This window comes from Salvelinus fontinalis, chromosome 9 (assembly GCF_029448725.1).
Source record: "Salvelinus fontinalis isolate EN_2023a chromosome 9, ASM2944872v1, whole genome shotgun sequence".
Lineage (NCBI taxonomy): Eukaryota > Metazoa > Chordata > Actinopteri > Salmoniformes > Salmonidae > Salvelinus > Salvelinus fontinalis.
Genome location: NC_074673.1, coordinates 29,031,684 through 29,058,514, shown reverse-complemented (window position 1 = coordinate 29,058,514; position 26,831 = coordinate 29,031,684). Strand labels below are relative to the sequence as shown.

At 42.9% G+C, this 26,831-nt stretch overlaps 1 protein-coding gene across 6 annotated transcripts in view; it reads right to left on the bottom strand.

Moving 5' to 3' along the window:
* Positions 1-26,831, bottom strand: part of LOC129862380 (protein bicaudal D homolog 1-like) — a 79,503-nt gene that overhangs the window by 16,759 nt on the left and 35,913 nt on the right. For all 6 annotated transcript variants that reach the window (XM_055933985.1, XM_055933980.1, XM_055933983.1 and 3 more), the window contains exon 3: positions 13,851-14,063. In XM_055933985.1, the coding sequence (XP_055789960.1) occupies positions 13,851-14,063 (213 nt within the window). The remainder of the gene's footprint in view (positions 1-13,850; positions 14,064-26,831) is intronic.

Sequence of the window (26,831 nt, the reverse complement as noted above, 5' to 3'; positions counted from 1 at the left end):
GCTATAGCAGATACGTTTCTTATCCTTTCCTTGCAAGGGAAGAATTTGACATTTTATAAACATATTTCATGCAATTCTACTACACTTTATATGACTGGACACATTTGCAGAGTATTTTTTTTAACCTTTTACTACACTGGGCTAAATCAGGGTCACATAGAGTGATTATTGGTAGTCTTAAACAAATCTACTTTGAAACAAAAGTATACACCTCACACACATGGTTATGGACTTAAAAAAGAAGACACCTGTACCATGTCAGATATAGAGTTGAAATGTATTACCTTTTTTGTTTGCATCCAAATATTACACTTTATAGACATCACAGAAAACTGAAATAATACAAAACTGTTTAACATAGAAACAAACACCGGATTTTCGTTGTAAAAATATATATATATTTATTAATTATGAAATTATGAAAAATATGAATAACATTCCACCCACGAGGTCAAAGAAGGAACTTTTGACAAACAGAATAAAAACAACGTTGTCTGATCCATATAATAGGCCAACGAGAAGGGGAGACTCGAATACTATATGACGTCCATCTAACCTGGGGGAGGAAATTATTGTCCAAAAACAAACTTTCAAGTGGCACTGACCCAACAATGATAAAATAGTAAATATGCGCATCCACCGGAGATATGGCCGATGCTCTCTACGCTGGTGCCAATATCCTAAAATTGGCTATAGGCATAGGCGGAAATCCCAGAGAGGACTTCCTGGGAAAAATATGATTTGTCCCCCCCAATATATCACTGTAAACAAAGCTATGTAATTTCAGTAATATTAATAATACGCAATGAAAGCACTTGTGCTGATTATTGACACTTAATAGCGTGTTTTTAAGTTTCAAAAGATTGCGACCTCCCGCCCTTTGCCTCACAATGGTTTGATCCACTGCCCCCCCCCCCCCCCCCCCTCTGTAGTGCTTCGAAGTCCCTGTGACAAGGTTAGTGATAAACTGATCTCCAAACTGAACAGAACTACACTCTCTGGTCTCCTTGCAAAAGCTAAATTGTCGCTACGGGACTTTGAAGCACCTGTGTGCCGATCTTGGAGTAAACTGACGACAGCAAAGGTTATAGCATACACCACAGAAACGGAATTGGTGCTTGCTAGCTCAGCAAATTCAGCTATTGTGGAAAGCCAGCCAATATAAAACGAAAGCATAAACTATATAAACATTTCAAAAAGTTGCAGCATACGTTGTGTAAATGGTGAACTCATTCAGCTGTCAACCCTTGTCACCGCAATCCGTTTCACATTTGCTAGCTGACTAGCTAGCTACCTTGTAGATTGAAGCCCATTATAGAATAATAATAGATGATAGACATCTCCTACTGTAAATAACCTGCACACTGTGTGTGTGTGTAGCCAGCCAGCCAGATAGAAAAATGGCAGAAAAAATTAAAAAGATGGACATAAGAACATTTTTTAGTACAGTACAGTAAAACGCTAAGTAAGAACCCTAGTAGCCTAATATCTCATATAGTAGTTGATAAAATGTTCATAAGAAAGAAGTGAAATACTAATGGACATGTTTCAAATGTGTCATTAGGCAGAGCAGGCATCAGATGACACACAGACTGCAGAGCTGGGGACAGATAGGCAGGGACAGACTGGCAGAGACAGGGCGTCTCAGGTAAGTTTGTTGAGTCTGTTTGGCAACATTATGAAAGGTTCTCTCTTTTTTGGACTTGTAAAATAGGGACATAATTGGACAATGCCATGGATACCCCCACACCACTTAAACTGGTGACTGAACTAAGATTTTTTAAGGCAATGGTATTGCTGTTGTGATTAATTGTGTAGTTTTGGGTACCGGTAGTTAGGAGTATGGCAAACACCTTATTTATTTTCTAGGAGACAGACTGTGAGTCAGTGAGGGTGGTGAAAGGGAAATGGCCAGGGAGAGAGACTTCAGAGGACAGTGTCACAGCCACGGCAGGATCAGGTGTCACCCTTGTTGCCAGCAGCACCAGTATAGGGGACAGTGGCACAGCATTGTCCAGTTACCTCAGTGATGGCACAAAACCATATCAGCCATACCCACAATTTATAGAACCGCAAACTCTTGCCAACAGAGTGTTGACATTTCAAGAGAAATGGTTTCGTGATTTCCCCTGGCTACATTATAATCCATCAATAAAAGGAGTGTTGTGTTTTCACTGTAGCCAAGGGTTTTGTAATGAGTGCGTACTGGCGGCAGAGAAGTGCACAGGAGAGCAAAGACTGTGTTACAACAGCACAGTTTAATAATACAAATCACCGTGAACAAAAACAATAAATATATACAATGGGAAAAAACCCTTCACACGCCAGACATAACGTGCACAAACTCTTGCAATCAACAATTCCGGAAGAGGACATGGGGGAAACAGAGGGTTAAATACACAACATGTAATTATGGAATTGGAACTAGGTGTGTGGGAAGACAAGACAAAACAAATGGAAAATGAAAGGTGGATCGGCGATGGCTAGAAGACCGGTGACACCGACCGCCGAACACCGCCCGAACAAGGAGAGGGACCGACTTCGGCGGAAGTCGTGACAGGTTTTCAAGCCAGCCATCTTTTGGCCAAATAGCGGATGCTGCCTTCATTAGTGCAGGATTTAGGAACTGGAGAAAAGCCATTGAAAAATTCACAGCACATCAAAACTGCCAAACCCACCGCCACTTTGTAACTGTAACAGCACACCAACTAAATCCAACCAGTGTCCAGTTATCCAGCGCGTGGGGTAAACAGCAGGAGGATGCAAGGCATTGCTTGATGAAAATTGTTAGTTCAGTGAGGCATGTAGTAAGACAGGGACAAGCCTTTAGAGGCCACACGAATGACAGTGGGAATTTATACCAGCTTTTGAAACTTAGGGCAAAAGAGGATGATCCCATTTTACTGAATTGGTTAACAGAGCGTACCACAATGTACCCAGGCCTCAAAGCACAGAAAGAAATTCTGAACATCATGGCCAATACAGTCATTCAAGGCATTGCAGCTGAGATTAAGTTTCTTCCGATTGTACAATTTTCAGCAATTGTTGATGATACTCAAGATGTCTCTGGTGCTGAACAGGAGAGTGTCTGTCTGCGTTATGTTGACCATGACCTTGTCCCTCACGAGGAGTTTATTGGGCTATACAGGGTGTAGGAAACAACAGGCGAGGGCATTACGAAAGTGGCAACTGATGTGTTGTTGATTTGCCCATGTCTGCCTTACGTGGGCAGAGTTACGATGGTGCCTCGGACATGGCAGGAAAATACACAGGTGCACAGGTAATTGTGAGGAGGCAGCAGCCATTAGCCCTCTATTTGCATTGTGGAAATCTGATTACACAGGCTGCCTGCTCAGCCTCCCCACTGATCCGGGACTCCCTTGCTTGGGTCCGTCAGTTAGGTGTTCTCCATGCCCAGTCAGGAAAGTTTAAGAGCAGGTTTGAATTAATTGCCGTCCAAAGATACAAATTTGACCACCCTGAAACCCCTATGTTCAACAAGGTGGACTGTGTGGAATACTGCTTTTAGACCTGTGCTAGGGCAGCATGAGCGGGTACTAAGCAGCCTAGAGGAGATGGCAAAAACTGCATCCAAGATAGCTTCAACTGCCAGTGGCTTATTCGAGCACTTCAGCAAAGGCAAGACTGTTTGGGTTCACACTTGCCTCTGCTGTTCTTGGAGAGCTTGAATGTCTAAACATTTCACTGCAGAAGAAAACTCAGACTGTCTCTGGTATGCAGGCTGCAGTCGACTGTGTGCGGTCATCTCTTAGTGGCAAGAGAAATGACAAAGCAACAACATTGATTGACTCCATTGAATCCATTGAGTCACACTCAAGACGATTTGCTGGCAAAGCAGTGGATCACTATAGGGCAGAATTTTTTAAAGTGTTGGATGGTGTGGAGGTTCAGTTTGGCGACCGTTTTGACCAGGACAGTCTAAACATCCTGCAAAAGTTGGAAAGAGCGCTTCTCACGGGGGAGTTGGCAGCAGATGTCCTCAGGAGGGTTCCAGTTGAGGTGCGGGGGTTGACCAAGTTGAGGTGCTGATCAGAATTTTGTTTGTGGTGCCAGTGTCTTCATGTGAGGCTAAGAGGAGTTTCAGTGCACTCCGCAGGTTGAAGACTTGGTTACGGGCCAGGATGGACCAAGAGAGACTGAACGGCATAGTTGTCTGTAATGTACATAAAGATAGGCTGGACAATCTCAAGAGGGAAAATATCTGCCAGCAATTTGTTAGATCCATTGAAACCCGCAAACATATGTTCGGTTCTTTTGTTCAGCGGTAGAGAGCGGTAGAGATACTCTTAATGATCGTCTACGAAAAACCAACTGACATTTACTCCTGAGGTGCTGACTTGCTGCACCCTCGACAACTACTGTGATTATTATTATTTGACCATGCTGGTCATTTATGAACATTTGAACATCTTGGCCATGTTCTGTTATAATCTCCACCCGGCACAGCCAGAAGAGGACTGGCCACCCCTCATAGCCTGGTTCCTCTCTAGGTTTCTTCCTAGGTTTTGGCCTTTCTAGGGAGTTTTTCCTAGCCACCGTGCTTCTACACCTGCATTGCTTGCTGTTTGGGGTTTTAGGCTGGGTTTTTGTACAGCACTTTGAGATATCAGCTGATGTAAGAAGGGCTGTATAAATACATTTGATTTGATTTGTTCAGTAGTGTGCATAGCAGTGGTTCTCAACCTTTTTCTGGTACTGGAACCCCTGCATATTTTGAGCAAAGCGGGCAAGGTTTTGAGTGGTCCTCAGGGACCTCCACCCCTCTATATTATATGTAAAGTTACTGGAATCCTTGTGCTGAATACGTTCATTACACTTTTTTATTTCACGGACACCTTGCAATTACACCAGGGACCCCTGGGGGTCCACGGAACCATGAGAACCCCTGGTGTATAGTATGATATTTGTTCTTTTGTTTAGTAGTTTTCAGTTTTTAGTACATGACAGTACAGTTACTAATTATTTATTTTATGTTATTTTATTTAAAATGGAGTACTTTGTGTGACATACTTGTCCATAGCTGCTGTTTGAAGAGTTGAGACACTGACTGAACAGTAAATATGTATTTTAGAAGGACATTTTGGTTGATTTATTTGAGTTATTCATTGAAGTAGTTATTTCGCTTTTAGAACTGTACTTATTTTGAGCCTTTTGTTCTTATAAAGCTATTGTAGAAGACTCAGGCCAGTGGCAGATATTTAATGACTATAATAATGTATCAGAAAAAGTCTAATTAAAAGGTAAATTCAATACGGAGACCAACTTTGTGAGGGTTCTCAATGGAGGTTCTTTTAGATGAGATCGCACCATGTTCATTGTATTTACGAAAACTGCACCCATACACAGTGTACAGTAGCATTGCAACCTACTGGCCTTTCTTGGTATTGCTGGTTGTAAATACATACTGGACTGATAAGGAACACTGGTATAACTATTATTTTTACTAGTATTATAACTATTTAAACATTTGAACAAGTTGGGACAACCCTTCATTTAACTACCTATCAATTATCCAGTAGTAGTAATTATGGTTCCTCAATATACATTTAACATATTACAACATAGGCTGTGTGTTACAGCACTACTTTTGGTATCCCCCTCAGGAATTGCACTTGAGAAAATGTAATGTACTTGTCCCCTCCAAAGTTGATATCAGATTTTTGCCGAGGCTATAGGCCTACTGTTCGCTCAATAAAGTTGAGAATTTTGATAACTAAAAGAGAGATTAGAGTTTTTTCATTGTCTTCTCTTTACAGCAATAGCCATTTTCTTTAGAAATGTTGTTTTCCAGTGATTGTATTTTTAAGTATTGCGATATACCTGGCTGGGCCTCTATACTCAACAATCTTGTATTTGGTATTTGCCGCGCGCGCTGCCCAAATTAGGCATTGCGATAAAAAAAAAAAAATCATATTCCAATAAGTTAATGATCCTCTGTGTCCAAATCATGCTTTCTGGTGTAATGATTTGATGTATTTCTGTATAGACAGGAGTAGGCTAATTAGGTTATATAATTTTGGTAATATCATAAAATTTACTTGAAGCTTAGTGTTCTCATCGAACCACATCACACTTTGGAGCGTAGGCTATACCAGCTGTTTTCAAGTACATTCAATACATTTTCATGCCTCTGACATGAGGTTATGATAAAAAGTGTTGTAATAGCCTACAGTTTTCTTGACATTTTGTTTTAATTATTGTGATAGGGTCATGTTTTACTGGTACAGCGTACCCCCACAAATTATTTTGTCGAGACGCGGTAACGAACTGTACTGCATTACTTCACCGCTGGCCATAACAAAGGGGCTGAATAATTATTGAATCAAGGCATTTCAGCATTTCATTTTTAATTAATTTATAAAAATTGCTAAAAACATATTTTGACTTTGACATTATGGGGTATTGTGTGTAGACACAAAATATCAATTGAATCCATTTTAAATTCAGGTTGTACACAACAAGATGTGGAAATGGTCATCTGGTGTGAATACTTTCTGAAGGCACTGTATAATATACTGTATATACATTCACAATACATGTTTATATAACATATAATAGTTTGCACTGACTGTGTAGATCACCTGCTAGCTGCCAACCTGTCTATACTCGGTAGTTACAATATGATGTCATTATAATACTTACAGTATCTATGTGTCAAAAACATGAACTAGAACAGTATGGCATGCATCAGCACTCATAGTATGTGAATTAGTGTCACTTTGCTGCATGTTCTGAACCCTCTGAATGCAGTAATAATAGATGTCTTTGCTCTATAAGTCCAGTCCAGATACCTGGCCTCTCGCCTCTTTTTAATGCACCAACTCTAAACAGGACACACACACACACACACACACACACACACACACACACACACACACACACACACACACACACACACACACACACACACACACACACACACACACACACACACACACACACACACACACACACACACACACACACACACACACACACACACACACACACACAGTATCTCCTCCGATGTGATGATTATGAGGCAGTCCAGAGTTCAGTTCAGAGACGGGATCAGCCTGACACTCTATGAAACAAATTGGCCCTCTGAGTTGTAAGCAAAGAGTCAGCACTCTCATTCTCTGCAAGATCATTCCTTCGGGCCAATCACAGAGAATGGAGGCAGCAGCCATAGAGATCTGAACATGCTGTGGTGGATCAGATGATATATTAGGTAGGAGAAATTCTGGTAATGTCATAAATCTGGGAAATGGGTTAGAAGGAAGGAAGCTGAGTCTCAGCAACGTTTTCATGTTAATCTAAATATCAAGAAGAAGAAGAAGTAAGAAAATAACATAATTTCAATATGCACAGCTTTATTACAGTTACACACACACACACACACACACACACACACACACACACACACACACACACACACACACACACACACACACACACACACACACACACACACACACACACACACACACACACACACACACACACACACACACACACACACACACGCACACAGCTATGTCTTACTATACCTTTTGGGGACCAACAATTGATTCCCATTCAAAAACCTATTTTCCCTTACCCCTAACTTTTACCCTAACCATAACCATAACCCTAACGATAACTCCTAAATGAGTACCATCAAAATGTCCGCACTTCTCTGAATTTTTGTTGGTTTACTATTCTTGAGAGGTCTTTTGGTAAAAATGTGTACACACACACAAACACACACAATGCAATTTCCTGAAGAGGAGTTGTGAATCCTAAGAGCATTGGTTACGGGTACTATAAATTTGTATGGATTTACAGTACAGCAGCCTCAGATTCTGGCTTTACATGGCTGGACACACATTATCAAACATTTAACATAATTTACACTGAGTCATAACTCAAACACCAGCCAATAGAATTGCATTACTAAATTCAAATTGGTTTGGGTTGCAGCTAGTACATTGTGTGTGTGTGTGTGTGTATGTGTGTGTGTGTGTGTGTGTGTGTGTGTGTGTGTGTGTGTGTGTGTGTGTGTACAGAATGTGTGTGCATGCATGTACACGCATGTTAGCCTATATTTACACCATAAATGATGAACAGGTTTTAGTCCTCCATAGCCCCTCATACAGTATCTATTCAGGGCTTCTTATTTCCCCTCTCCTCAATAAAGTTGCTTAGTGGCTCCTAGCCTGCCCTACACTGAAGTGCTGACCCAGACTCTGGGTTTTAGATATGGGGTGAACAGTGGGACCCTGGCCAGAGCCTCACCAGGAGAAGAGACTAGTGATGGGATAAAATATCGATACAGTTATGTTTGGATGATATTATATCGATATTTGGCTTCAAGTATCAAATTGTAAAGAAAAATACAAAATAAAAGTTGGCTGTACTTGCACCAAAACTTAGTTTTAAATAGTGAGCCAACATGTTTTCAGCAATTTACTTCCCTGACTAATTACAACTCGTTTTCTCATGGTTTTAAATAGTGAGACAACATGTTTTCAGCAATTTATTTCCCTGATGTCACGTTCCTGACCTGTTTTCTGTTAGTTTTGTATGTGTTAGTTGGTCAGGACGTGAGTTTGGGTGGGCAGTCTATGTTTTCTGTTTCTATGTTTGTTTAAGGGTTGCCTGGTATGGCTCTCAATTAGAGGCAGGTGTTTGGCGTTTCCTCTAATTGAGAGTCATATTAAGGTAGGTTGTTTCACATTGTTTGTTGTGGGTGGTTGTCTCCTGTGTCTGTCGTTGCGCCACACGGGACTGTTGTCGGTTTGTTTTTGTTTTTTCGGTTTATGTAGTCTGTTCTTGTTTCATGCGTTCTTCGTTATATGTAAGTTCTTATGTTCAGGTGCGTCTACGTCGTTTGTTGTTTTGTAGTTAATCAAGTATAGTTCGTTTTTTGTCTTAGTTGTTTTGTCGTGTCTAAATAAATATCATGTCTAAGTATCACGCTGCGTCTTGGTTCAATCCATGCTCCTCCTCTTCGGATGAAGAGGAAGAGGAGAACCGTTACAACTGACTAATTACAACTCGTTTTCTCATGGTTTTAAATAGTGAGCCAACATGTTTTCAGCTATTTATTTCCCTGACTAATTACAACTCGTTTTCTCATGGTCTCTCTGCAGCAGACATTTAGTGAGCAATATGTTTGGAACATAAAATCGCAATAAAATCGCAGTATTGAATTGCAATGCATATAGAATAGTGAGAATTGTGGGAATCGTAATACATATCGTATTGGCATCTAAGTATAGTGAAAATATTATACTGTGAGGTCTCTTGAAATTCCCAGCCCTAGAGGAGACAGATGGTCTTGGGACAGACATGGACCCTCCAGTACCTGACTGACCACATCTTCAGTCACCGGAGGAACAGCAGGACTCAGGGAAATGGACTGAGAAATGGAAGGTCAATTCAATGTACAGTCAATTGTACATGCTGCTGTTTCTGTATTCAAGCCTGTAGCAGCATTTTATTTGACACTTGATCTCCATGTCATGACACACTGTACAGCATTGTACTTGAAAGTACAGCGTTGCTGCAGATCCTTATGCAGCTCTACCGCTACACTTGTGACAATGGAAATACCGATATTCCAATATGGACCATAGGCAAAACACAAACAGCTAATTAACAAACTCTAAATCTGTGACATTATTGATTCACTGTACGTGACCACTGTGGTTTGCTAATGGGTGGTGTTGTCTCATTATATATTCCCCACAAAGCAGGGCATTAGGACTGAGCTGTCCATTAAGTCCGGGGAATTACTGGCCAATGATTACTGTCTCAACACCACCACAGGATCAGGGCATGGCCAGTGCACCACCAAACACTCACACAACACAACCGCTTTGGGAAAGGCCAATACTGTAGCCCTGTGTCCCACTCTACATCAGGGCCAGTATTAATTTAAACAATGCAGGTTAACTACTAGCGGTAGGCCAGAGCCTATTTTAAATACAAACAGTAAAACACACAGAACCTACTACTAACTTAGTCTCTATCATTTTTCTGTACATTCCTTTGATTTTAGGAGATAAACATGTAGGATCTTAATTAATCCTGCAGCAACAGGATGAAAAAAAAGAGAGATCAAATTAAGATCCTACATCTTTAGAATCTGTTTGGGATCCACATTAAACCAGTTGATTAGATCCAGTTAGAGACAAATTAAGCCCCTTGTGTGGCTCCAGCACATTAAAAAGAGACTGTCTTCTAATTAATATGCACCACACAGGCTAAGGAGACCCACACAGCAAGGCAACAGGCTAATCAGCAAATCATCAAAGAGCCAAGGGCCACCCAGGTCACGGAGCAAACAGGTGACAGGTGCACATGAAACAGGTGCACGTGAGAAGTTTTACAAGGTTTATTGTAAAAGCAAGAGACATTTTACAAGGTTTATTCAATTAGGCCTAGTAAAGATATCACAAACAGGCAACTAGATACAGCCGTGGGCTGATTTTTGTCAGAGTGGATGGTAGGGGGGCCAGAACATAATTCTAATAATTTGTTCACAGCAAATTGACGACAACTAAGCCCAAAAAGTGATTATATTTCAAAATAACAATAATTTCCTACCTTGATTACATTGAGACACAATCATGTCTCTTCATTAAATTCATTTCCTAAATGAAATTCATTTTAGCTGAATTCCTGGTTATTTTAGTCCCCAAAATAAGACCCCAAAATAAAATAAAATAATAAAAATAAAGTAAATGTTTTGTACAAAAACACTGTGTACTACCCTTCACAGAACAGCGCAAACTGGCTCTAACCAGAATAGAAAGAGGAGTGGGAGGCCCCGGTGCACAACTGAGCAAGAGGACAAGTACATTAGAGTGTCTAGTTCGAGAAACAGACGCCTCACAGTGAAGAGGAGACTCCGGGATGCTGGCCTTCTAGGCAGAGTTCCTCTGTCCAGTGTCTGTGTTCTTTTGCCCATCTTAATCTTTTATTTTTATTGGCCAGTCTGAGAAATTGCCTTTTCTTTGCAACTCTGCCTAGAAGACCAGCATCCCGGAGTCTCCTCTTCACTGTTGATGTTGAGACTGGTGTTTTGCGGGTACTATTTAATGAAGCTGCCAGTTGAGGACTTGTGAGGTGTCTGTTTCTCGAACTAGACACTCTAACGTACTTGTCCTCTTGCTCAGTTGTGCACCGGGGCCTCCCACTCCTCTTTCTATTCTGGTTAGTGCCAGTTAGGGTTAGGGCTGTTCTGTGAAGGAAGTAGTACACAGCGTTGTACGAGATCTTCAGTTTCTTGGCAATTTCTCACATGGAATAGCCTTCATTTCTCAGAACAAGAATAGACTGACGAGTTTCAGAAGAACGTGCTTTGTTTCTGGCCATTTTGAGCCTGTAATCGAACCCACAAATTCTGATGCTCCAGATACTCAACAAGTCTAAAGAAGGCCAGTTTTATTTCTTCTTTAATCAGCACACCAGTTTTCAGCTCTGCTAACATAATTGCAAAAGGGTTTTCTAATGATCAATTAGCCTTTTAAAATTATAAACTTGGATTAGCTAACACAATGTGCCATTGGAACACAGGAGTGATGGTTGCTGATAATGGGCCTCTGTACGCCTATGTAGATATTCCATTAAAAATCTGCCGTTTCCAGCTACAATAGTCATTTACAACATTAACAATGTCTACACTGTATTTCTGATCAATTTTATGTTATTTTAATGGATGAAAAATGTGCTTTTGTTTCAAAAATAAGGACATTTTTAAGTGACCCCAAACTTTTGAACGGTAGTGTAAATATTTTACAAAATTTTTATTCACAATAACTGAACTCACATTTTTGGAATGCTTGGAATGACAAGTGAGCAGACACAAACAGTGACTGTGCGACCCCAGCGGGTCCTGCCAACAGTGTGTGAAGCATCTAATCTAACTAGTGAATGAACTGCTGCCACCCCCGGGCTGGGAGGGCACAGTTTGTTCTGTACTGTGTGATGAGAGAGCAGCCTGGCTCACTCAGGGATGCACATGTGCCGAGCTCAGGGCATTTTTCTTATTCCCTAGCTTAGCCCCGGATTTGCCCTCCACAATGGGGTCATGTCCACAGCGGCGTCTGACCCCGGCCTGAACCCCTCTGCCTCTGCTGACAAGCACATGTACGTAGCCCCCCCCACACACACAGGCATGCACCAAGCGCACAAACACAGGCACGTACGCTTGCACACACACTCCACACACATTCCACACAGTCACTCTCTGCATGACCCCTATCCGCCCTTTAGAGTGACCCTGTGACCGCTACTGTACCTCACACAGAGTTTGACACCAAACAGCTGGTCCCTATCAGCAGGGTAGCAAGATGCACCTCATGTTAATCTACAAATAATATCTCAATGTGTGACATTACAGTAGGCTGTAGGCTAAATTGAGTACATAACCTCATTTTGTGGATTCACAGTAGCCTACACAGGAAAACATGTAAAAGGGCCAATGACGTGTAAATGTTGGTGTCCAAATGAAATATTTTCCAAAGTCAAGAACTAATGTTTACAAATTCTACATAATGTAATTTTGACTTTTCTCTTTTATATGAGTTCTAAAAGAGTTAATGGTTAAATGTGAAGAAAAAAAATGGTTACTTTTGGTGCTCTGAAGTAAAAAAAAAAAAAATGGGATTAGGAGCAACCGTCCGAAGGCAAAGGTAATGTAGATAAATGTTAATAAAACATCTTAAATCATAATAAAATGATCAACAAATATTATACTAGCATGATTTTGTAAGGTCTATACCACTATACTGCTATATGGGTAAGACAGTTTATGCAGAAAGCTTTTAAATACTTTAAATACTTTTGTCTGGAAAAATGTCCTTAATGATTATCGTTTGGTGCAACCGAAAAAAGTCACAATTTTGGATCAAATCACATTACGATGCTGATCTGACAGGGTGTGACATCATACAACTGCTACAAAACAATAAAAAATGTGAATTATCGGAAACTTTATTAATATTTTATTTCAATACTTAAGATTGAAAGTCAAGTTTTCACATGGGTGCACAAGCAGTCGCCTGTAAAACATGTTTAAGTGAGAAAAGTCATACATACAACCAGTATTTTTTATGTAAAAAAAACTATGACATTATTTTGTTGTCTAAAAAATGCAGAGAGAAGCTCAGCCGATAAGAGACATTTCACATGGTTTTTATTTCCCTAACATAAATTGCAGTGAAAAGTGAAGGAAAAAAAATCATTAAAATGTAACTTCTGACCTCATAGATGTTGAATATTTTAGACCAATTGTATATCATGTACAATTATAATTAATATGCTTTGTTTAACTGATTGAACAAACTTTTTTTTGTTGCCATTTTGGGCTTTTAACCTCACCTGCACACCATTTTTACATTTTTTTAAAAATCTGTACTGTTTTGTCTTTCACTTCTTTTCTTTGGTGCGAATAAATAAAACCTAAAAACCTAAAACCTAAATATTTGAGACCATGCATTTAATCATATTTTATTATTCATTTCTTTACATAACACTCAGTTTTTTGTTTACATTCATGGGTGCACTGAATGACTAAATTTAACAATCTTATAACAATCACATTTTTAACAATTATATATTGCAAAAAAAAACTGAAAGTGCATATGTAACACTCATGGGAACACAAAAAGTGTAATACAGCTTTAGCTGTAGCACGGTTTTTGGATCAAAAGTGGAGAAAAAAAAGAGAAATACTAATTATTCTGTAAAAAAAAAAAATCCACTTTTGACCCAAATACCATACTACAGCTCAAAATGTATTACAGCATGACACTAGTCAGAGGTGTGAGAGAGTGACATCAGTAGACAAAAGTCTCTACCTCTTTGTGCTCCTGAAGCACGGTGTTGAGCCTCTCGCTCTCGTTGGACGCGTTGGACGCCACGGAGCGGCTCAGCTTCAGATCCGTCTGCAGCTCCAGCAGCTGGCCCATGTAGAAGGCCTCCTTTGACGCTGACTCCTGCAGCAGCGACTCCTCGTTGATCTCGCCATCCTCCGCCACCTTACGCTGGTTGGAGTATGCCTGGCCAAACGCCTGGGGAGGCAGAGAGGGAATAGACCAGAATGAGATACAGATACTGTTTGGTTAGAAAGGAATTTTTCTTCAAAAGGCAGAGGGTTAGCCATGGTACAGCGTCCGTAGATAGAAAGCTATTTTTTGGGTTAAATGCCTTGCTCAAGTGCACAACGGTAGAGGTAGTAATGATCTGACACCAGCATCCCTGAAGTAGCTAATAACAAAAAATCTTATACACTTTGGATATGGTTGTGGAGGAGACTATGTCCCCTGTGGTCACTAGGTACCTTCTTATCACCCACAAAGCTCCAAGGTTGTCCCTCCCCGCCTCAAGGGTATTGTGCAATGATATTTCAGCCCCTGTCTCTGATCGATAGACACTGTGTTCCCATTCTCCTGACACAGGTTTTCACACAGCGCTCCAAGCTGACTTGTCATGACAAAGGAATCCTGGCTTGATGCTTGATTGAGGGAATGACAGCATTGATCAACAACAGCCAATGACCCCTGGATACCGGCCATGTTGGAAAGGTGGCTCCTATTCACACCTGTAACAGCTACCTCTACAGCACCAAGGTTGTATTAATTGGGTACCAAACTAAAGGAAACAGACTGAAACAGGATTACCTGGCCTTATGAAAAACACACTGAACAAAAATATATATACGATGTGTAAAGTGTTGATACCATGTTTCATGAGTTCATAAATATTCCTTGAAATGTTCCATTTGCACAAAAATCTTATTTATCTCAAATTTTGTGTAAGAATTTCTTTACATTACATCCCTGTTAGTGAGCATTTCTCCTTTGCCAAAATAATCCATCCACCTGACAGGTGTGGAATATTAAGAAGTTGATTAAACAGTATGATCATTACACTGGTGCAACTTGTGCTGGGGACAATAAAAGGCCACTTTAAAATGTCAAAATCAAATCAAATCAAATTTTATTAGTCACATACACATGGTTAGCAGATGTTAATGCGAGTGTAGCGAAATGCTTGTGCTTCTAGTTCCGACAATGCAGTAATAACAACAAGTAATCTAACCTAACAATTCCACAACTACTACCTTATACACGCAAGTGTAAAGGGATAAAGAATATGTACATAAAGATATATGAATGAGTGATGGTACAGAACGGCATAGGCAAGATGCAGTAGATGGTATAGAGTACGGTATATACATATGAGATGAGTACTGTAGGGTATGCAAACATAAAGTGGCATAGTTTAAAGTGGCTAGTGGTACATGTATTACATAAAGATGGCAAGATGCAGTAGATGATATAGAGTACAGTATATACATATACATATGAGATGGGTAATGTAGGGTATGTAAACATTATATTAAGTGGCATTGTTTAAAGTGGCTAGTGGTACATTTTTACATAATTTCCATCAATTCCCATTTTTAAAGTGGCTGGAGTTGAGTCAGTATGTTGGCAGCGGCCGCTAAATGTTAGTGGTGGCTGTTTAACAGTCTGATGGCCTTGAGATAGAAGCTGTTTTTCAGTCTCTCGGTCCCTGCTTTGATGCACCTGTACTGACCTCGCCTTCTGGATGATAGCGGGGTGAACAGGCAGTGGCTTGGGTGGTTGTTGTCCTTGATGATCTTTATGGCCTTCCTGTGACATCGGGTGGTGTAGGTGTCCTGGAGGGCAGGTAGTTTGCCCCCGGTGATGCGTTCTGCAGACCTCACTACCCTCTGGAGAGCCTTACGGTTGTGGGCGGAGCAGTTGCCGTACCAGGCAGTGATAAAGCCCGACAGGATGCTCTCGATTGTGCATCTGTAGAAGTTTGTGAGTGCTTTTGGTGACAAGCCGAATTTCTTCAGCCTCCTGAGGTTGAAGAGGCGCTGCTGCGCCTTCTTCACAACGCTGTCTGTGTGGGTGGACCAATTCAGTTTGTCCGTGATGTGTACACCGAGGAACTTAAAACTTTCCACCTTCTCCACTACTGACCCGTCGATGTGGATAGGGGGGTGCTCCCTCTGCTGTTTCCTGAAGTCCACAATCATCTCCTTTGTTTTGTTGACGTTGAGTGTGAGGTTATTTTCCTGACACCACACTCCGAGGGCCCTCACCTCCTCCCTGTAGGCCGTCTCGTCGTTGTTGGTAATCAAGCCTACCACTGTAGTGTCATCCGCAAACTTGATGATTGAGTTGGAGGCGTGCATGGCCACGCAGTCGTGGGTGAACAGGGAGTACAGGAGAGGGCTCAGAACGCACCCTTGTGGGGCCCCAGTGTTGAGGATCAGCGGGGTGGAGATGTTGTTACCTACCCTCACCACCTGGGGGCGGCCCGTCAGGAAGTCCAGGACCCAGTTGCACAGGGCGGGGTCGAGACCCAGGGTCTCGAGCTTGATGACGAGTTTGGAGGGTACTATGGTGTTAAATGCTGAGCTGTAGTCGATGAACAGCATTCTCACATAGGTATTCCTCTTGTCCAGATGGGTTAGGGCAGTGTGCAGTGTGGTTGCGATTGCGTCGTCTGTGGACCTATTGGGTCGGTAAGCAAATTGGAGTGGGTCTAGGGTGTCCGGTAGGGTGGAGGTGATATGGTCCTTGACTAGTCTCTCAAAGCACTTCATGATGACGGAAGTGAGTGCTACGGGGCGGTAGTCGTTTAGCTCAGTTACCTTAGCTTTCTTGGGAACAGGAACAATGGTGGCCCTCTTGAAGCATGTGGGAACAGCAGACTGGGATAAGGATTGATTGAATATGTCCGTAAACACACCAGCCAGCTGGTCTGCGCATGCTCTGAGGACGCGGCTGGGAATGCCGTCTGGGCCTGCAGCCTTGCGAGGGTTAACACGTTTAAATGTTTTACTCACCTCGGCTGCAGTGAAGGAGAGCCCGCAGGTTTTGGTAGCGGGCCGTGTCAGTGGCACTGTATTGTCCTCAAAGCGGGCAAAAAAGTTATTTAGCCTGTCTGGGAGCAAGACATCCTGGTCCGCGACGGGGCTGGTTTTCTTTTTGTAATCCGTGATAGACTGTAGACCCTGCCACATACCTCTTGTGTCTGAGCTGTTGAATTGCGACTCTAGTTTGTCTCTGTACTGGGACTTAGCCTGTTTGATAGCCTTGCGGAGAGAATAGCTACACTGTGTGTATTCGGTCACGTTTCCGGTCACCTTGCCCTGGTTAAAAGCAGTGGTTCGCACTTTCAGTTTCACGCGAATGCTGCCGTCAATCCACGGTTTCTGGTTTGGGAATGTTTTAATCGTTGCTGTGGGTACGACATCGTCAATGCACTTCCTAATGAACTCGCTCACCGAATCAGCATATTCTTCAATGTTGTTGTTGGACGCAATGCGGAACATATTCCAATCCGCGTGATCGAAGCAGTCTTGAAACGTGGAATCAGATTGGTCGGACCAGCGTTGAACAGACCTGAGCGCGGGAGCTTGTTGTTTTAGTTTCTGTTTGTAGGCTGGAATCAACAAAATGGAGTCGTGGTCAGCTTTTCCGAAAGGAGGGCGGGGAGGGCCTTATATGCGTCGCGGAAGTTAGTATAACAATGATCCAGGGTTTTACCAGCCCTGGTAGCACAATCGATATGCTGATAGAATTTAGGGAGTTTTGTTTTTAGATTAGCCTTGTTAAAATCCCCAGCTACGATGAATGCAGCCTCAGGGTGTGTGGTTTCCAGTTTACAAAGAGTCAGATAGAGTTCGTTCAGGGCCATCGATGTGTCTGCTTGGGGGGGAATATATACGGCTGTGATTATGATCGAAGAGAATTCCCTTGGTAGATAATGCGGTCGACATTTGATTGTGAGGAGTTCTAGATCAGGTGAACAGAATGACTTGAGTTCCTGTGTGTTGTTATGATGATCACACCACGTCTCGTTAATCATAAGGCATACCCCCCCGCCCCTCTTCTTACCAGAAAGATGTTTGTTTCTGTCGGCGCGATGCGTGAAGAAACCAGCTGGCTGCACCGACTCCGTTAGCGTCTCTTGAGTTAGCCATGTTTCCGTGAAGCAGAGCACGTTGCAATCCCTGATGTCTCTCTGGAATGTTACCCGTGCTCGGATTTCATCAACCTTATTGTCAAGAGACTGGACATTGGCGAGTAGTATGCTAGGGAGTGGAGCGCGATGTGCCCGTCACCGAAGCCTGACCAGGAGACCGCTACGTTTGCCCCTTTTACGGCGTCGCGTAGGGTCGCCGGCTGGGATCAGATCCATTGTATTGGGTGGAAGGCAAAACACTGGATCCGTTTCGGGAAAGTCATATTCCTGGTAGGAACGATGGTTAGTTGACGTTAATCGTATATTCAGTAGTTCCTCCCGACTGTATGTAATGAAACCTAAGATCACCTGGGGTACCAATGTAAGAAATAACACATAAAAAAACAAAATACTGCATATTTTCCAATGAACGTGAAGCGAGGCGGCCATCTCGGTCGGCGCCGGAAATGTGCAGTTTTTGTCACACAACACAATACCACAGATGTCTCAAGTTTTGATGGAGCGTGCAATTGGCATGCTGACTGCAGGAATGTTCACCAGAGCTATTGCCAGAGATATGAATGTTCGATTCCTTACCATAATCTGCCTCCAACATTGTTTTAGAGAATTTTGGCAGTACGTCCAACCATCCTCACAACTGCAGACCAGCCCAGGACCTCCACATCCAGCTTCTTCACCTGCGGGATCGTCTGAGGGCGGGTGGGGGGAGGGGGGCTTGGTGCTTCTGAGGGCGGGTGAGGAGTATTTCTGGCTGTAATAAAGCCCTTTTGTAGAAAAACTCAGTCTGATTGACTAGGCCTGGCTCCCCAGTGGGTGGGTATGGCTGCCAAGTAGGTGGGCCTATGCCCTCCCAGCCCCAACATGGCTGCACCCCTGCCCAGTCATGTCCATAGATTAGGGTCTAACGAATGTATTTCAATTGACTGATTTCCTCATATGAACTGTAATTGAAATTGTTGCATGTTACATTTATTTATTTTTGAGTATATAAAGGTTCTATGTAATGTCAGGTCAAGTGCAGAAGATTAGAGTATGCAATTAAATCAGATTGTACTTGGTTGTCTACTGGCACAGAAAAGTATTAAAAAAAGCCACACACACACTACACTCTCTCTTAGCTTCTGCACCACTCAATGGTTCATCAGATATCTCATACTGCCATATCAACCAGCAGGTCTTAGTCAGAACATGCCTGGGATGGGAGTTAGTACATGAAGAGGCCTCTTGTCAGAGAAGGGAATCAATTAAGTCAGGGGTGTCAAACTCATGCCATGGAGGGCCTAGTTTCTGCTGGTTTTGGGGTTTTCTTTTTAATTAAGACCTAGACAACCGGGTGAGGGGAGTTACTTACTAATGAGTGACCTTAATTCATCAATCAAGTACAGCGGAGGACGGAAACCCCGAAGACCCTCAGCCCTCTGTGGAATGAGTTACACACACGTGAATTAAGGGCTTACTCTATGACAAAACACCATCATTTATGGAGTACAATCAATGTGATTATCAACGGCAACACTGGAACAATTAGGGTTAAGTTCCTTGCTCAAGGTCACATTGACAGATTTTTCAGCTTGTCGGCACAAAGATTCCAACTAGCAACCTTTCGGTTACTGGATTAACGCTCTAACCGCTAGGCTACCTGCCGCCATCATATCCATGTGTGTATGTGTTCAATTAATTGTCAATTAATTGTACCTAAAACATGTTCCACACCAGTACCTAAAACATGTTCATTTATTGACCAATAAACATTCACTTGGGTGTGGTCTGGCACATAAATGCAATCATATTTGTATTGTAAGAAAAGTTGGTCCACATGTTGCAAACACTGCCAAGACTCAACATATGCAAGAACATTCATATTGACCTCACGGTGGCGCTATAACAGGCACATGTTTACTCTTGGTCTGTTTGACTCAGAGTGATGACATTTGGCACACATGCTCAGGGATATGAGTTCAGCTAACCCACACGATATATACCATTCTTGCTATACACGGGAAACTGATGAGGGTGAAAAACTCAGCAGCGTTGCAGTTCTTGACACAGACAGGTACGCCTACCCCGCTCAAAGGCACTTAAATCTTTTGTCCTGCCCATTCGCCCTCTGAAAGGTACGCATACACAATCCATGTCTTAATTGTCTCAAGGTTTAAAAATCCTTCTTTAACCTGTTTCCTCACCTTCATCTACACTGATTGAAGAGGATTTATCAAGTGACATCAATAAGGGATCATAGCTTCACCTGGATTCACCTGGTCAGTCTATGTCATGGAAAGAGCAGGTGTTCATAATGTTTTGTACAATCAGTGTATATGATTTCAGCATCCGTATGCTGTACTGGCAGCGCTGGTCACGCCAAATAAGGCTGTTAATCTCCCAATACAGCCAGCATCTGCCAGAGGAAGAAAAATGCTGTCTGGTCAGTTTGCAGAGGGACGTGAGGCTCAGGGCTCAGATTTGAATTTAACTGTCAAATTGTGTCAAACTGTCAAACCTTTTTTTATTAGGACTTTTTCATTAAAAATGTATATGTTCATTTTACAACATTTCTTTATTGTATAATACTGACATAACATAAAAGTAAATAATTTTGTCTAATAATCGTATTGCTATGTGAATGTGCTTCTGGTGCATGTCTGAGAGACAGCCCACTGGGGACACATGTCTGTTCAACGTCTAGTTTTGATTTGGTTGAATTTTCAACTAATGTGAATTCAACGTGAAATCAACAAAAATGTCACCATATCATTGGTTTTAGGTTAAAAGTTACATGAAAAAAGACCCTTACATTGATAACTTTTTGCAAATCCAATCAGTATTCCATGTTGATTCAACATAATCACATTACATTCTTTTTGTTGAAATGACATGGAAACAATGTTGATTCAGCCACTTTTTGCCCAGTGGGAAAGGTCTGGACAGAGAGCTGTGTCCTCTCAGATGTAATAGTCTCAGCACCACACTCCCTCAAAACCAAACCCAGTTGAATGATTCTCCCAGAGAGCTTGAGAAAGGTTCTCTCTGATTGGTGAATGAATAATTCAGGAACACTGTTTCCACCTTATCATCATCATGTCCACAACATTTGAGCAGAAGGATGACTCATTGATAAGATACCAGCCTTTATTACTTGTGGTCATACTACCTTCAATAGACTTCTTTCTCAATGCACCATTTTTCTAATAAGCCGCATGCAGCATTTTGAGGTGTGTTTGTAGATAGTGGTAATTTGTCATTGTTAAATCCCTTCTGCTCCAGAGCAGATCTTAATACAGGAAGGGAGCTCAATACAGAATATAAGCAAGGGCTCCGCTCAAATGGAGAGCTTAGTGTGAATTAAGTTAAAGCTCCCCAACAAAAAGTGGATGTACATACAATCTGATGATATAGTTATTAAATTTTAAGGTTTGACCAGCTTTCCTTGGCTGTTCATTTGTGTGTGGAGGGGGATCGAGTCAGTACATGTATAGCATTACTTATTTGTGTGTGTGTTTGTGTTTGTGTGTGTGTGAATGAGATAAGCAGATTTAACAGCAGAAGATGTATACAATAACCATCCTTCCATTGACAGCTGGACACCTCCTACGTCACACACAGACACTGACAGCTGATCCCCATCCCATCTCCACTGAAACAACACAGCACACCGATGAACAAACTGACACCCCCACACACACAGACAATTAACCCACTCAGGGATGAGATGACTCTTTCATAGAAAGAGAGCTCAACCAGTCATGACTACTGAATAACTGGAATGCAAAGCCTCGGTCACGGTCATCATGGTCAATTAACCACAAACTGCCCCATATGACACAGATAGTCACACCATTCAATCATTCAATGCTTAGTCAGCGAGTGAGCAACCGGCCCATGAGACAGGAGAGGATTGGGTTAAAGCAGGTCTATGGCTCTTTGGAAGTCCCTACGTCACATCTAGAATGTGTTTTCAATTTGTTGACGTTGACACTGACTGCAGTGTAAGTCACCTTTGTCTATTCACACATGTACCAACAGCATGTGAACAAACACAGCTGTGCACAGTGTTTCTCTTGTCTTCTATTTTTCTAGTGCTAATCACGTTTGCATAGGAACTACACATAAACACACAAGAGAGTAACCATCCTTAATTGCACACACAAACAGTCACTAAGGAGCTTCTGTCTGGCCACTACAAAAACATGCATTGATGTGAGGAGCGCTCTCTCTCTCTCTGTCTCTCTTTCTATCTTGTTTCAGATGTCCCTCGTGTCTCCTCTCCTCCAAGTGCAACGCCACAGAGTGATTCTGTAAGTGATTAGGTGAGAGGCCCCGTAGTCCCTAGAACAAAAGATGTGATTAATTTGGGGCTTGACCAGGGTGAATGAGCTGGCATTGTTGCTTTTAGATGAAAGCCTGTCAATATCCAGACAGGCAGGAGGGCCAGACTCCACAGGCCCCTCGAGAGTCCAGCTGGGTCCCTGGAGCAGGAGCTTGGCTTGGGCCCCACTCTGAGGCCTCTCTCCCCCTGGCTCCACTCTGGAGGATGGAGGGAGAACAGACAGTGGAGGCTGCCTGTGATTCAGAGTCAGTGAAGCTCATCCATAGAGACAGGGGATCTTGGATGCATAGTGGGAGAGGCAGATGGTTTTCGAACAAAGGGAAGCTAGGCGACCTCAAAGCTTGTTCTCTCCATCTGCTTCCTGTTATTCTCTACAGAACACATCACTCTGTAACACAGCTCAAACACATATGAGGAAAATGTGCTCTGGCTCCCTGTTGCATGAGGCATCCTCCTCTGATGCACGGCTTAAAATAACTCCATGTCTGTACTGTAACTGTATATGAAGATCAACAAAAATATAAGCTGCACTGCTACCACAGAATAACAAGATCGTCTAATCATGTCACATTAAACATGGTGGATGTGAGGATGTTTAAAGTTGAATGTCATATCCTGGGGTGATAATATGTGGTTAACAAGTGGGTTCCAGTACGGTGTTTTATACTGATTATAGTTGTATACTGCATTGTGGATTCCACCCTGAGGCATTCTGATCCATCTGCGATAGAAGCCACACAAAGAAAGCCCTTTCTATAGATATTCATCCCTCAGAATAGGATGAGGAGCAGACAGTTCTCTGGTCGACACGGGACGGTTGACTGGTATGTTGTGTAGTCTGGTGTGTTGTGGAGTGGAGTGCTACTCTGAAATCCTTCCCCCCTACGACATACCCTGTTTGGGAGTCGTGGGACAGCTCTGTGCCATTTTTAGACCCAGGGAGCTCAGCACGCAGGAGACTGAACTACTTCGGTGTAACAGTGATTCATCTCCAACCTAACCTCCACGGTAGAGCCCTCTTGGACTTCACTTCTTCTGTGATAGTATGCAACACAAATGATAAAAACCAAGACTTGTCAACGACCACCTGATTGCTTAAATGGAAAAGAAACTTGGAACCCAAGTTTCAATGTAAGATAGGTGAATTTTCAAGATTAAGGTCAAAGGTAGGTGGAGTCATAGTGGATAGATCAGTGGACTATGTAGATTAGCTATGACTTATTTATTTCACACTTAGTTTGGACTTTTAATAAATACAGTGCATTCGGAAAGTATTCAGACTGCTTGACTTTTTCCACATTTTGTTACGTTACAGCCTTATTCTAAAATGTGTTAAATTGTTTTTTTCCTCCCCAATCAATCTACACACAATAATGACTAAGAAAAAACAGGTTTGTAGATTTTTTTGCAAAAACATAAAATCTAAAAATGTATTCAGACCCTTCACTTATTACTTTGTTGAAGCATCTTTGGCAGTGATTACAGCCTCGAGTCTTCAACTCAAATCAAATGTATTTATATAGCCCTTCTTACATCAGCTGATATCTCAAAGTGCTGTACAGAAACCTAGCCTAAAACCCCAAACAGCAAGCAATGCAGGTGTAGAAGCACGGTGGCTAGAAAAAACTCCCTAGAAAGGCCAAAACCTAGGAAGAAACCTAGAGAGGAACCAGGCAATGAGGGGTGGCCAGTCCTCTTCTGGCTGTGCCGGGTGGAGATTGTAACAGAACATGGCCAAGATGTTCAAATGTTCATAAATGACCAGCATGGTCAAATAATAATAATCACAATAGTTGTCGAGGGTGCAACAAGTCAGCTCCTCAGGAGTAAATGTTAGTTGGCTTTTCATAGCCGATCATTAAGAGTATCTCTACCGCTCCTGCTGTCTCTAGAGAGTTGAAAACAGCAGGTCTGGGACAGGTAGCACGTCCGGTGAACAGGTCAGGGTTCCATAGCCGCAGGCAGAACAGTTGAAACTGGAGCAGCAGCACGGCCAGGTGGACTGGGGACAGCAAGGAGTCATCATGCCAAGTAGTCCTGAGGCATGGTCCTAGGGCTCAGGTCCTCCGAGAGAGAGAAAGAAAGAGAGAATTAGAGAGAGCATACTTAAATTCACACAGGACACCCGATAAGACAGGAGAAGTACTCCAGATATAACAGACTGACCCTAGCCCCCCGACACATAAACTACTGCAGCATAAATACTGGAGGCTGCGACAGGAGGGGTCAGGAGACACTGTGGCCCCATCCGATGATACCCCCGGACAGGGCAAAACAGGAAGGATATAACCCCACCCACTTTGCCAAAGCACAGCCCCCACACCACTAGAGGGATATCTTCAAACATCAACTTACCATCCTGAGACAAGGCCGAGTATAGCCCACAAAGATCTCCCCCACGGCACAACTCAAGGGGGGGGCGCCAACCCAGACAGGAAGATCACGTCAGTGACTCAACCCACTCAAGTGACGCACCCCTCCTAGGGACGGCATGGAAGAGCACCAGTAAGCCAGTGACTCAGCCCTTGTAATAGGGTTAGAGGCAGAGAATCCCAGTAGAGGGGAACCGGCCAGGCAGAGACAGCAAGGGCTGTCTCTCATACCCAAGACTTCTTGGGTATGACGCTACAAACTTGGCACACCTGTATTTGGGGAGTTTTTCCCATTCTTCTCTGAAGATCCTCTCAAGCTCTGTCAGGTTGTATGGGGAGCGTCGCTGCACAGATTTTTTCAAATCAAATCAAATTTGATTTGTCACATATGCCGAATACAGCCTTACAGTGAAAATGCTTACTTACAAGCCCTTAACAACAATGCATTGCAAGAAAAAGAGGTAAGAAAATATTTACTAAATAAACGAAAGTACAAATAAAAAGTAACACAATAAAATAACAACAATGAGGCTATATATAAGGGGGGGGGGGGGGGGTCAATGTAAATAGTCCTGGTGGCCATTTGATTAATTGTTTATCAGTCTTATGGCTTGGGGTATCAGGTATGAAGGTAAGACCTAGATGCAGACAACGTCAAATTAACAATGGTTTAATATTCCAACAGGAGCAGGTCAAGGCAGGCAGGGGTCAGTAAACCAGAGGTGGGGCAACGGTACCGGACAGCAGGCAGTCTCAAGGTCAGGGTAGGCAGAGGTCAATAATCCAGAGGTTGGGCAAAGGTACAGGTCGACAGGGAGGCTCAGGTTCAGGGGCAGGCAGAGTGGTCAGGCAGGTGGGCTCAGAGTCAGGACAGGCAAGGGTCTAAACCAGGAGGGCGAGAAAAAGAGAGACTGGCAAAAGCAGGAGCTGAAACAAAAATGCTGGTTGACTTGACAAACAAGACGAAATGTCAACAAACAAACCCAGAACACAGGTATACATACACAGGGGATAATGGGGAAGATGGGCGACACCTGGAGGGGGGTGGAGACAATCACAAAGACAGGTGAAACAGATCAGGTGTGTGACATGAGAGAAGAAGCTGTTAAGGAGTCTTCGGAAAAAAAATTGTCCTTCCTCTGACATAGCCTAGTATATAGGTCCTGGATGTCCGGAAGCTTGGCCCCAGCGATGTACTGGGCCGTATGCACTACCCTCTGTAGCGCCTTAAAGTCGGATGCTGAGCAGTTGCCATACCAGGCAGTGATGCAACCGGTCAGGATTCTCCCGATGGTGCAGCTGTAGACCTTTTGGAGGATCTGGGGACCCATGCCAATTCTTTTCAGTCTCCTGAGGGGGAAAAGGTGTTGTCATGCCCTCTTCACGACTGTCTTGGTGTGTTTGGACCATGATAGTTAGTTGGTGAGGTGGACACCAAGGACCTTGAAACTTTCGACCCGTTCCACGACAACCACGTCGATGTGAATGGGGGCTTGTTCGGCACTTATTTTCCTGTAGTCCATGATCAGCTTTTTTGTCTTGCTCACGTTGAGGGAGAGGTTGTTGTCCTGGCACCACACTGCCAAGTTTCTGACCTCCTCCATATAGGCTGTTTCTATGTCGTCAGTGATCAGGCTGTTGTGTCATCAGCAAACTTAAGGATGGTGTTGGAGTCGTGCTTGGCCAGGCAGTCGTGGGTGAACAGGGAGTACAGGAGGGGACTAAGCACGCACCCTTGAGGGGCCCCCGTGTTGAGGATCAGCATGGCAGACGTGTTGTTGCATAACCTTACCACCTGGGGGCGGCCCGTCAGGAAGTCCTGGATTCAGTATCAGAGGGAGCTGTTTAGTCCCAGGGTCCTTAGCTTAGTGATGAGCTTTATGGGCACTATGGTGTTGAATGCTGAGCTGTAGTCAATGAACAGCATTCTCACATTGGTGTTCCTTTTGTCCAGGTGGGAAAGGGCAGTGTGGAGTGCAATTGAGATTGCATCATCTGTGGATCTGTTGGGGCGGTATGCGAATTGGAGTGGGTCTAGGGTATCTGGGAGGATGCTGTTGATGTGAGCCATGACCATCCTTCAAAGCACTTCATGGCTACCGACGTGAGTGCTA